The sequence below is a fragment of the Festucalex cinctus genome, chromosome 21 (genome assembly GCF_051991245.1).
Source record: "Festucalex cinctus isolate MCC-2025b chromosome 21, RoL_Fcin_1.0, whole genome shotgun sequence".
Classification (NCBI taxonomy): domain Eukaryota; kingdom Metazoa; phylum Chordata; class Actinopteri; order Syngnathiformes; family Syngnathidae; genus Festucalex; species Festucalex cinctus.
The window spans coordinates 6,764,939-6,777,597 of record NC_135431.1 but is presented as its reverse complement, the minus strand read 5'-3'; the positions used below and the strand labels follow the sequence as shown (position 1 = coordinate 6,777,597).

The 12,659-nt window shown below is 39.8% G+C and overlaps 2 protein-coding genes across 14 annotated transcripts in view; one reads left to right on the top strand and one right to left on the bottom strand.

Moving 5' to 3' along the window:
- Positions 1-10,831, bottom strand: part of vsnl1a (visinin-like 1a) — a 27,275-nt gene extending 16,444 nt beyond the window's left edge. The window contains exons 1-2 of one of the 2 annotated variants that reach the window (XM_077511136.1): positions 10,677-10,831; positions 4,642-4,808 (exon numbers count right to left, since the gene is read on the bottom strand). In XM_077511136.1, the coding sequence (XP_077367262.1) occupies positions 4,642-4,803 (162 nt within the window). In that variant the 5' untranslated portion in view covers positions 4,804-4,808; positions 10,677-10,831. Of the gene's footprint in view, positions 1-4,641; positions 4,809-7,874; positions 8,142-10,676 lie in introns of those variants that run through there. The other variant, XM_077511135.1, reaches the window with a different exon arrangement.
- Positions 7,977-12,659, top strand: part of fam49a (family with sequence similarity 49 member A) — a 73,161-nt gene continuing 68,478 nt past the window's right edge. For 11 of the 12 annotated variants that reach the window (XR_013281300.1, XR_013281299.1, XR_013281296.1 and 8 more), the window contains exons 1-3: positions 7,977-8,507; positions 10,074-10,125; positions 10,216-12,659. The gene's annotated coding sequence lies outside the window, so the exon portion shown is untranslated. Of the gene's footprint in view, positions 8,521-10,073; positions 10,126-10,215 lie in introns of all 12 variants that reach the window. The other variant, XR_013281298.1, reaches the window with a different exon arrangement.

Below are 12,659 nucleotides of genomic sequence, written 5' to 3'. Positions count from 1 at the left end.
TCTTTAAAGTTGGCAGTTTTTTGGCAGGGTTTGTGGCGGGGGGTGTTGTATTTTTGATTTTAAAAAAAAGTGGTATCGTTACTTGGTGTCAGTACCGGTGCCTACTCAAGGGTACCTCACGATACGATACGATATGCGATACAAGGCTCACGTAATGATTATCTCACGATAATATTCCTCAGAAATTGTGTGCTTCAAAAAGTCTGAACATAAAATGTGTTTTAAAATGTTAAAATTTACGATATAATACACATTTTTCATAGAAACGAATGCAAAAGTTGCTGGACAGATAAATGTCTTACACAAGTACAAAGTATCTTGTGATTCTTCTTCGCCTGAAGACTTGCGTACATTTCCCCGCCATTCTTATGAGGTGCTCCCCCTAGTGGCCTGCCAAGTAATTGCTCAATAAGTAATGAACAATGGAGCCGTTATAGTGGCTGTATATTAACTACAAATATCGCGATACTTGCGTTTGGCGTATTGATAATCTATCGTGGACAAAGTGTCACGATTTATCATGATATATATATATATTTAGCATTTCAAGAAAAACAAATATTATAATCGTATGAAATTACAGAACATTTAAAATATTCATGCCCCCTCGTGTGTGTTTGAACGCAATTCAAAACACTAATAAAGTGTCTGTGGTTTCCAACTATTGTGGTTATGTTAGTATTACCTTCCATAATGGGATGCTTACAACGTGGTAGCGTGACTGTTTGTTTGTTATGGGGTTCCCATGAGGGGAGTGAGCTGGAGCTACATAATGAAAGTGGAAACATCCATTGTAATGACATGTTTACCTACTGTATGTGAGGTCAATTGGAAAACTTTCTTCTACTACACTAAAAACGTGATCCAAAAAGAGCTGCAAACCACCTCAGGCAAGAGAGGAAATAACATTTTAGATAGAGTTAAGACTTCAATACTTCTTCGTGGCCGTCCTTGCACGTGTGTTGTATCAAAAGAGAGACAAAAAAACTTTAGGACAAACTATCACACCAGTGTTTCCGGAATCATCACCAACTCTTGTTCCAAATGACTTACAAAGGATATGATGTGTCTGGGATGTGAAATTTCACACACTGATGTATAAAGCGCTTCAATGAATGAATTGTCACAACTAGTCACCCATCCATTTGGGCTGCACTGGTGTCAACAAATAGCACTGCATAACTCGAAGCTAATTTCGAATTCTACGTCAAAGTTTTTCATTCAGTGTAATTGACCAAAATGATATGACATGAATTAAGATAGAACTTTATATAATTTCAGTTCTTGTTGTTGTTGTTTTTATTCTGACGCTAATCTTTTCTCTGTTACTGCAAATTAATATTGGCTTGGAATATCGGTTATGGAATATCGATTGACTACTAATAATCAGTATTGGCATTGGCCTTGGAAGGAAAAAAAAAAACAAACAAAAAAACACATGGGTCTATCACTAGTGACCAGTCCTGGGTGCAAACAACTGTCCTAAAGAGGATAATTTGCATATGAAAATGAATATATGTCTGAAAAATTAATAACGTTTTTTTACACTTTAACACATTGGTCTCTATTTTCATGAGAGGTGCAAATCCATCATGGCGGGAAAAAAAACACAGAAATGATCGCAGTAGTGTAAATTAAAAAAAATAATAATAATCTGAGTGCACAGGTGTGAGTCCACAACTGCTCTCTCATTGTTGTGTTGCATGACTCCATCACAGTTAATAACGAATAAATAATGCACACATACATGCATACTTTTCCTGTCTTTGCCTCTTGGTTTCCGGCTAACACTGCTCCGACCAAATATGAACACACCCACCCGCCATATATACAGACACGCAGTCACAGTCACTCTTCACAGGAACAATGTGTCCTGTTAATGTGAGGTCACAGCCGACCGTTTTTCCACTTATCAGCTGGCTGGATTTAAATAAAGCCCTATCATGGATTCACTGTTGCCTAGAAACACAATAGGATGCATCAATAATGGGATTTTCCCTTCAACCTACAGCAATGTTCAAGTCCGTGTTGGCTTTTTTTTTTTTTTTTTTTGGTGCAGATTTCCCTTTTTGTAAAAATTCTTTTGGGTAATTCCAATTGGAACAATTTTAACAGGAGCATTGAGCTCGGCTGTGAGATTTTTTTCAAGGCCATGACGCAAAAGTTTGTCTCTTTCTTTTCTGGTTGGGAGCTGATGCGTGAGCTCCATTGGCATTTAAAGGAAGTGCACTCGTGACCTCAGTGCCCGTGCAGGAGGGTCTTATGTAACTGCGGCACCCTCTGGCATTTCCTGGCACCGGTTATAAAAGATTAATGCTTATTCTTACACTACTCACAATGCAGGCTGGCATCTGAAGTCGGAAGAATTGTACATAATGTGATTAAACACAAATGAAATGGAAAAAAAAAATAGACTCATGTAAACACAAATACAATCAGCAGCAATTATATACCAATTTAACGCAGGTTCATGAAAATTATTTTCTTCTAAAAATGCCAGACAGCCAACAAATAGTTTCTCAAAGAATCCCTCCCACTTGTCAGGGTCTAAATTAGTATCGCTGTTATTTTGTCACATTGTGAGTTTAATTCTGAAATCATCACTGCTCACAAGACTTAATGAAATTACGGGAATAAGTCCTTGAATAAATTCACACCGGCTGCTTAACTCATTTGCTCCCAATAACGTATAAATGCGCTTTTTTTTTTTAATGTTCTAAGTGTCCCAAAGACGTATTTATACGTTTTGTTTTGTTTTTTATGCTAGAGCATACAGAAGGCTTTGATGCAGCCTCTCAACTGCAAAGAACGGTTGCAGAAATGGTAGTTATTACACAAACAGCCAGCAGGTGGCAGCAGAGCAAAGGAGATCAACCAGGGCCATGTAGAAAAAAAGCTCAATTACTTACAATTTTGAATAGATTTGTGAAAACTGATGAAACTTAGCTCTCTTCTAATGCTAATTGCTGCAAAACGGAAACAGATAGAAACATACTCCCCCCCCCCCCCCCCCCCCTGATGAAAGAAGAGACTTTAATCTTGCTTTTGATAGGTTCCATGCCTTTGTAGCAATCGAACACAATATTCTGTGGGCCTTGCAAAATCAGTCAAAATCCAGTAAAACAGCCGGGAGCGAACGGGATTGCTTCTGTGAAAATGGCTGGGAGTGAATGAGTTAATGAGATACAGTAGATGAGATACAGTAGGCTACATATCAACGTGAGTAGAGGCCAATCTGATATGTGCTTCTCTGTTGGTTTTCTGCCCAGATACAGGAACGTCGAATGGGAACATGCCAATAGATCTTATCTAATATCATCAATTTATAATCAACATAATGTTAATTGTTCAATGCAATGTGTCCTTTATGCTGAGTGTGTCATGACCGTGTTTTGCCTGTGTGTTATTTGGGGCCAGGGTTATGTACGGTCAAGTCTGTTTTGAACTGATGTAACCAGCATCTGGTTTCAACTGGTAAAATGCTATGTGATGTCAGGAGCTATGTGATGTCAGGAATATTTAATCTCTTTATTTAGTCAACAGCCAGTCAGATAATTCCATGTCAGTCCTGTTACCCACAACCAATCAAATCGATTCACTGTCTATATAAGATGTCTGAGAAGTGTGTGTTTTTTGTCGGATTATTACTTCTGTTCCTCTGTGCACCTCCACAGCCCAAGTTAGCTTAGCGTCTCGTGATTCTTGATACATTCTCGTTGTTTCTCGTCTACAGTAGTCAAGTTTGTTCTACGCCTCTCGATGTTATGCGAATAAAGAGTTCAAATCTTATTTGTGTCTGCGCTTTTGGGATCCAACCTCTGCTTGTTTCTCAGAATGAATCCAAATCAAAACAATTGCTGCAACAGTTTGATCAGAACTTTTTATTATTATTATTATTTTTAAAGATGAATCTAGCCTCACAATTCAATTAAAGTTTGTTGAACAAGTTCAGACTAAGCTAATTAATTGTTTTAACAGATTACAACGTGCTGGTATCGGTAAGCATCTTCTTTTCCCTCAAAACTAATTAAAATGGATATACAGTGTAGAATTTTGGATGATGTTTCTCCATACCACTCAACTATCAACTCAAAAAAAAAATTCTTCGAATGTTTGAAACGTTTCATATAGAGATGACAATATAACACACGTTTCACTTCACAACCCAGTTCAAATTAGCAGCAGGTACAGTATAAACTCAAAAACAGTTCTTGTTTAGAAAATGGTCATATCTGCCTTTTTAGAATGTGCTTGAACGTTCTTGGCAGAATGTGTCTCTCACAAACGCGCTTGTTGGTATAAAAGATGCTAGTATTGCGCTTAGCTAGTAGTACGCTAATATGCTAGGTGCTGTATGTGTATCTCTCCTGCGACAATAGACTCAATAGAATGAATTTTACCGTCATTTAAATGACCCCAAAGGAACAAAAAACTACAAATGACCAAACTCGTAAAGAGACATAGTTAATCTTCTTGGTTATGTGTATGGTTGGTTGGTCATGTGCTTAAATGTCTTTACTTTGTATTCACTAGTCTAGCTTGACTTATAAGTAGTTCTAAACCAAATGGCAGGTTTAGAATGTGGGTATTGACATTTCTATCTACAAGTATGAACGTGATACATGTAACTGTGTGATTCACCTTGACATAGAGCTGCTGGAACTCCTCTAGGTTAAGACGTCCGGTGGGACAGTCCTTCAGGAAGCCCTTGTACCACTGCTTCAGCTCATGTTCATTGAATTCTGTATTCTTCACCAGATCTTCCATCACCTCGGGGGTCAGCTTGCTGTTCTGTTTCCCCATTTTGCCTGCGCGCAAAAACGAAACACAAAGATGTTTGTCTTTTCTTACAAAAATAGAATAGTGATTCATCAGTAGTGAAAACCGAGATTTCGAGAGAACTCTGACCGTGCAACCAAAGCAAAAAGTTTGCGTGTGTTCTCTGAGTAGGCAGAATTGTGTTTGAATGACGTCAAGGGCTGCGTTTGCGTTTAGTAATAAGGGCAGCTGTGTGACATACACCTTTTCTTGCTTCCTTTAATCAGCTGCTTGTCCTAGTTTCATTAGTTTGTTTCATATTTAAACGCATCCAATCAAAACCAATACAATCTATTAAGCCAGAAGTGTCATACATGTCAGCTGCGTTATTCTTCCACACATTTACTGCCCAAACCAAATTTAACCGTATTTTTTTTTCCCAATCCTTGACATTTTGGTTTCCAAGTTGTAGTATGTTAAAAAATAAATAAATAAAAAATTTAAGTACAATGAACAATTGCGAGACATCTGAAGAGAACTAATATGTAGAGCAGGGATAGACCGATTATCGGCTGTTCACATTTTGACGAATCGCGGCATCGGCCATTTTGAAGAGTCACACGGTCAATAAGAGATTTAAAAAAAAGTGTACAAGGGAGGAAAAATAACTTTAGGGAACTAATTATTTCAATTTTCATAGATGTTTCTGACATTGGGAACTTTCTGCACTGTCTGTTTTTGTTTGAAATGTAATAAAACAGATATTGTGAAATGTTAGAAAACTTTATCCATCCATTTTCTTAATTTAACCACTTACTCCTCACAAGGGGGGTGCTGGAGCCTATCCCACCCTGAACTGGTTGAAAAGAAACTATTTACTGTAGAAAACAATAGGGAGCTATTTACTTACGTTTTAGTTACTATTATTTATGTTATTTTACTTAACTTTTGTAGACATGCTGCTGCCCCTGGGAGATCCTTGAACTTTTGCTTAGATTTTTAAAACAAACTGTCTATTGACAAGATTTTTTTTTAGCTCCAATATTTTACGAACCCTAAAAGTTGTTCGATGGACATTTGCTTAAAAAAAAAAATCAAAGGTGGAGTTTGTATTTTTATTTTATTTTGATGCCAATATTTTTCCTTTTTGTGAGAATGAATATCGACTCCAAATATCGGTTACCGGCGTCCTTGACTACTACTAATTAGTATCAGTCCTGGAAAAAAAAAAACATATAGATCTATCTCTCATGTAGAACTGTTTTTTTGGGGGGGTGTTTAATGTTTTGAAATTCTCAAAAACAGAATCTTATCTGAATCCTCAACATAATTGTGTACTTCAGCACCCTAGCTGGTTGTGTGATCAAAAGTGCCACAATTGTTTTACGACAATCAACAGTCAACTCCATACAAACAATAAACTGCAATTCTAAATTATTGATTTTGTTTAAAATTTCATTTTTTGTGAGGCCACTGGTTGTGCCTGCACGTGTGCAACAAATGATTGACACCTCGTAAGCCAAGTCTCTGATTAGTTGTTTTTCCCAGGCATGATTGTTTCTTAAGAGGCACAAGATGGCAGTTTTTTTTTCCAGAGGTCATAATGACTGTTTTAACAAATATGACCAAAAATTCACTTGACTAATGCTGCTATTATACCGATTTTTCATCAGAACTCAATCAATAACTCATTCACTGCCAGCACAGTTAAAATGGAGCTTTGACGTCTTTAACCGTCAGTGGCAGTGAATGAGTTAAAAAAAAAGAAAAAAAAAAAAGAAAAAAGAAAAGTAAAACCTGAACCAAGCTCCAATAGGTCGACTTGCAACTCATGCATTCACTTGTGCAGTGAAGTACAGAACTCTCAGCTTAGCTTGGTAGCAACCTTGAATGGACTGTTAAAAAATATCCTGAGTTATGGTGCGGTGGTGAAAGTGAGTAAACGGATCATATCGTAACAGCGTTTCGACTTTTACTCTACGTTGTCAGACGAGATGGGCCGAGCCTCGTGGCAGCTGGTGCCAGAAGACAGATGTGTGTTTTCGGAGTGGTGTGTGTGAGCTCTGGATAGATTCCAAAGTATAACCTGCTACCACCAACATGGGACACAATCTGTACATGGGTTACTTATGTGGCTTGTTAGTATATAGGGGGTAGGCTATGATTCTCACAAAGGGTGCAACGTACGTGCGCTTGGGAGTTCAAACTGAAAGGAGACACACTTATCTTGCTTTGCAATATTTTGCAACACTGGAAAACCTGTAGTGCATAACAATTAATCACATGTCTATTTTCGTTGACAAAAAGAGTTCCACAGTCCAAGTCTAACACAGAAGCGCACACGTACAATGACTCCGGACTAAATAGCTTTTTGTCCTCTAACCCTTATGGCTAGTGCAGGGAAATAATGACTCACAGTCGTCAGCATGTATGCAGTTATGAAGACATATTGCCAAGGTTGATCTAACATCCCTTGTGAACAACGTGCAGCAGACCGGCCCCACGGTCAGGCGGTGGGATGGCTATTACATAACACAGTCTCCCTTACCATCATTCTCTTACAGGGGATGACCTTGAGAAGGAGCCCTGACAGGAGAGGAAAATAATCTTGGACAATGCAGGTTGATAGTGCACTGGAAACATATTTTTTTTCAATGCACACGTGTGTTCGTATTTGTGTGGATTGTCTGCATAAGCAAGGGTGCGATCATTATGGGAAAAAAAGATGAGGAGGTGTGGTCAACCTGCACTGCTTGGCAAAAAAAGTGGCAGATGGCGTGATGTAGGGGAAAAAAAAAAAAAAGACTACATCTCCATCCTCTCACACATGCAGAGTTGCAACTTGCACTTATATGTAAACGATTTCTAATAATACAAGTCGAGCAGACTTGTGACAAGAGAAGCGTCCTCATGCAAATTTTGTGCCCCCAAAACTCATACTGACTTTATGGTTTAAGAGTGAGTTCGGTGATCTTTACACCATTGTCGTCTAAACTATCCACTATTATTCCAATGGGAGCAGAGCGGATGACGCACACAACATAGCATCATGCAGGTACACATTAAATAATAACATGTAAATGCGCAAATAAAGATAATGGTGTGGCATCTCCTACCTGGAAAGTCGAGGAGGAAAGTCCGATCTAACGGTCTGGAGAGGTCCAAAACTGCGAGGGGGGCGGGGGGGGGGGAAGGAAGCGTACTTTGTCGTGCCACAAGCTTGTATTTTCTCGTTTTTTCCCCCTTTTTTTTCAATTGTGTTTATTGTAATGTAGTAGAGACTGATAGTGAGCGGTGCAGGTGCGTAGGATGATGCTGCTAAACGCACACTGCCGTGATGCACTGAGCAAGAAGGCACGCAGGGGGAGAGGGAGAGATGCGCTTATCTCTATGCTGGTGTGTGTGTGTGTGTGTGTGTGTGTGTGTGTGTGTGTGGTTAATGCTTCCCTTTCGCTGCGCGTGACACGAAATGGCATAAAACAGCCTTTTAGCGCACGGGCGAAATACAGCGACGCATAAAGAATTGGCAAAGTACAACTAACAATGAATGTGTCTGAATGTGACACCCAAACATTTAAGTTAAATTAGAAATGAGTGAGAAGTGACGTCATTCCTCAGCAGCCGCCACCAGTTTGCCGCCACACAAGCTTCTCGACCGGGAAGCTATTTCAAGCTAGACGTTAACTAGTTCGAAAGTGGCTTCCTGTCTTGGGCTCCTGGTTAATTTAAACCTGCAGGCTGGTTTAAAGGTAGGTTGAGTGGGTGAGTTACTGTTTATTCTTCCTCTTATTCTTTATAGATATACCGTAAATTAATGAATATAGATTAATAAAGAACCCGGTATTCAGAAACAACTGAATGGATTAATGCGTTTGCGTTAGCTTTATGATGTAAGGGGCTTGTTATGCTAGTTAGCGATACAGATGATGATGATTATTATTATTTTTAATGTACAATATTTCTCTTAGCTAATTTTCTCAACATTTTGAAAAACTATGTCGTTTCATTCCCCACTTGAATGATGCAATTAGCTATATGTATTACCAGCTAAACAGAAACACACACAAAAAAAAAATGCTGAAAATACGGTAAAAACTTTCCAAAAAATAAATTAATTAATGACTGTGGAAATAAATGTGAACATGTGTTTTTTACTAGCCCACCCATGAGTGCAATATTAGAGGGTTCCAAACGACGGCCCGGGGGCCATTTGTGGCCCGGGGGCCATTTGTGGCCCGCCATTAATTTTTCAGCAGCTGTGACGTGACGAAAACAAAAAACAAACAACACCAAAAAAACAAAAACATTATGTCATTAAGACATATGGGTAGTAATGCTCCCACTTCAATATAGGTACTTTAGCATCATATATTTGTAATCGATCTAAAACTTCCGGATTTTAAAATTCTTTATAATTATTTATAAGGATAAGAGGTTACAAGGCAAGGCAATGTAGTTTTATTTCTAGAGCTCATTTCAAGGCAACTAAATGTGTTTTACGCAATTAAAAAAGCAACACCAACAAGCATCAACAAACACAACAGTTATCGACAATCACGGCTCAGCTTCAGAAAACAGGGGCTGCTTCGGATTCTAGTTTTTGCCTAGGAAATTAATTTTCCTATCCCATCCAAGCGAGATGACCTTGAGGTACTTGGAGAATAGGAGCATTCAAATTCTACAAATTTTGAGGAAAGGTTCCTGTATGTCGCCTTTAGCAAAGGTTACTTCTCTGACCAGTTGACAGGATACTTGTACGTAAGACGCTTGAGTTTCATCCTCAAGATTTTAAAAATAATGGTTAATAAAAAAATAAAAAAAAAAACACTAATTTAATACAAATAGTATTTTTATTTTATTATTTTTTTTGTCACTAGTGGATAGTCAATGAAAACAAGACACGTTCAAAACAAAAGAGAACAAACAGAAATACCTGAGCCCTGAGCAACTGTGATGTCATTTTCAGTGGACAGCAAGTGGCAAAATGGTCACCCCCCTGAGATGGATAAAAATGAGCAGATTTTGCTACTTGACTCATATTCCACAAAAGCATTATTAATCAGAATGCCGTGTTTAGACAAGTAGTAGGGACACATGCAACATATTTTGTAAAGAAAATATTTGTGTTGACAACACTTAGGGCAGTTGACAGTTAAGTAAAATAAAAAAATAGTTTGGTCGTGTTGACATAGTTAACAAAATATCAATTTATTACATTTAATATATAAATTTGGACATTTTTGCTTTAGTTGATGGAATGGAGATAAATATTTTAAAGTAAGACTTAAATGTAAACTATTCATTCATTTCAACAGTCTTGTTGCTACTGACTACATTTTTGACTTCTCACCCGTCAGTGAATGACAGGTAAGCATTATTGTCTCTTTACTTTGTCTTGGCTATGCAATATATAGATTTTTTTGGGGGGGGGGCTTTTTTTTTTTTTTTTTTTTACAGGTTTCAGCTAAAGCAAAAAATGGATGTGCACGGAAGTGTCAGCCTTAAAACGGAGACAGAAAGTTCTCTCCCCTCCCCCAAAAGACCACGGATAGACTATACAGTGACACCCCAAACTGTTGGCTGCCATTCTGTGGCCTCACCCACAGATGCCGACCTAATATGCACCGAACAAAATGGACACATTCAGGACAAAAAACCTTGTGAACAAATTCACGACACTATATTAACTGCTGCGCCCCAGGCTGAAGACACAACCTCAAACACACCTGAAGTCTGTGTTACTACTGAAGTGAGTCAACTCCATCTGACAAAATATGATCCGCAAAACAAGCTCGGCCCAAGCCCGTTATCAGAGTCTTGCACTTTGGGAGACTCTACTCCTGAAATGTCAAGATATCTTGAGTGTCAGCTCCTGGAGAACGCACTTGAAGACAAATCTCTTGCTGATTGCAGCTTACCTTCTAAAAATGGATTGTCGAATGATGCGGAAGTCAGATATCAGTCAGGTTTCCCTTGCGACTCCGACCAACATGAATCTGCTCCGGGTACTTGTAGCCAATCTGTTGCATTTGATGACAGTAATCAAAAGGAGGAGGATTTCGCTGATACTATCTTCCAACAGGGAGTGAAACAGGATGAGGGGGAGAAATCTCTCAGTCATATGAAGGAGTTTCAATTTGTCTCTCCACCTGATAAGGATGTTCCCGTAATGTTGGCAGAGGATAAAAGAAATGTGGACATGTGTGACAGGGAAACAAATGACCAAGCTAACGATACAGAAACAAACGACATCGCCTCTCCCGTCGAATGTGCTGAGTTGTCACTTATCTCTTACCACGCTACACCAGCCAAGTGCGTTTCAACTGAGACACAAAACCCTGATAACTTCGGACAGGCAGGAGGAGAGCATGGTGAGACGGCGGCCGAAACGGAGAAGGAAAGAGTTCATCACGTGGCAGAGAATCACATGTCTGCGAATATCAGCATAGAGTCTGCTGAAGGAGATAATGATGCGGACCCTCACCGAGTAATTGAGCTTGCAGTCTGGAGCAAAACTGTCAAAGAGGCTGAAGGGAACTGCTGTAACTCTGAGAGCATTGCAGGTGAACAATTACCTTCATCAGTAATGGTCTGTGAGCTGGAAATACCTCATCCTCCCACATCTGATGCCAGACCATTACAGCCGACTTCAGATCAGACAGTTCAGTCTCCAAACCAGAGCAACCCACAGCAGCATGAAGACAAAAAAGAGAACTTAAGTGAGTCACTTTCTGTTCCCTCCTATGGAACGCACAACACATCTGGCTTTGACGACAGCTGTGATTTGACATCAAGTCCTTGCATTAGTCCACAAAGGATGACAAAACCTCTTCCAGCTGGGGATGGAAGACAACATAGCTGTGTTATTGCGGTACATCATTTGGAAGAGCAGTCCAGCTGTTTGCCTGTCAGATGCAACTACCTGAAGGCCCAGCATGTTCAGCATTCGCTGCCTGGAATCGGCACAAGGGATGAGCCAAAGGAAATCCCAAAAATGACAGGTGAAATCAAACCACACGAGCTGGTTATGCAACAAAATAGTCCGAGCAATAAGGATATGAGTGAACAACCACTCGTGGAAGGCTTAACAGAGGACAACAAACTGACACCAGGAGAGGAAGCGATACGTGACATCACACACCAAACTTGCCCTGTTTACCAACAAACAGCGGAGAAGCTGGAGTGTAAAGATGAGCTTTTGGCTTCATTAAGTGATGCCGTTGTACCGGGCCCTCACAAGTTAAGCCCCAGACGCCACTCACTAAACACAGTTCGTGTCCTGGCTCAAAACTGCATGGACAGATTCGCCTTATTTCCATCTGCTTTTGCCAAGTACACCCATGTGCCAGGGGGCTTTGACGACTTCCACAAGATCCAACTGTCACCAGATGATGATGGAGCTGTCCAAGGGGACGACTGTCCTCACAGCAGCTTGGCCACGCAGCTGATGAAATTCCCACAAATGGACCACTCCATGCTCAAAGCAGAGGGTAAACATGTGGAGATGCCAAAAGAGATGGAGGAGGACCAAGTCCATGAGGGAGGTGCTAAAGTTGAGTGTCACATCGAGGACTTACCCAGTGGAGGTTTTGACACTGATGCCAACTGTGCTAAAGTTTTATCAGGGGAGGACGTTATTGCTTCAGAGTTTTCCAATGATGCTGCCGGGTACAAGAGTCCACCCCCCGACCCCATCCAGTGGCCAGAGTTTAAGATGAAAAAAGAATTTGACTTGGTCTTAAAGGAACTAAATGTGTATTTCGATATCTGTAAAAGTGAAATCGCATGTGACAATGGGAAGCCGCCTGAGCAGGGCGATGTTTTGCAGTGCAATGAAGTTTCGAAGAGCAAATGTCACAGCAGCAGCCCAGAACTGGCTCTCCACAGAGATTCAGCTTTAG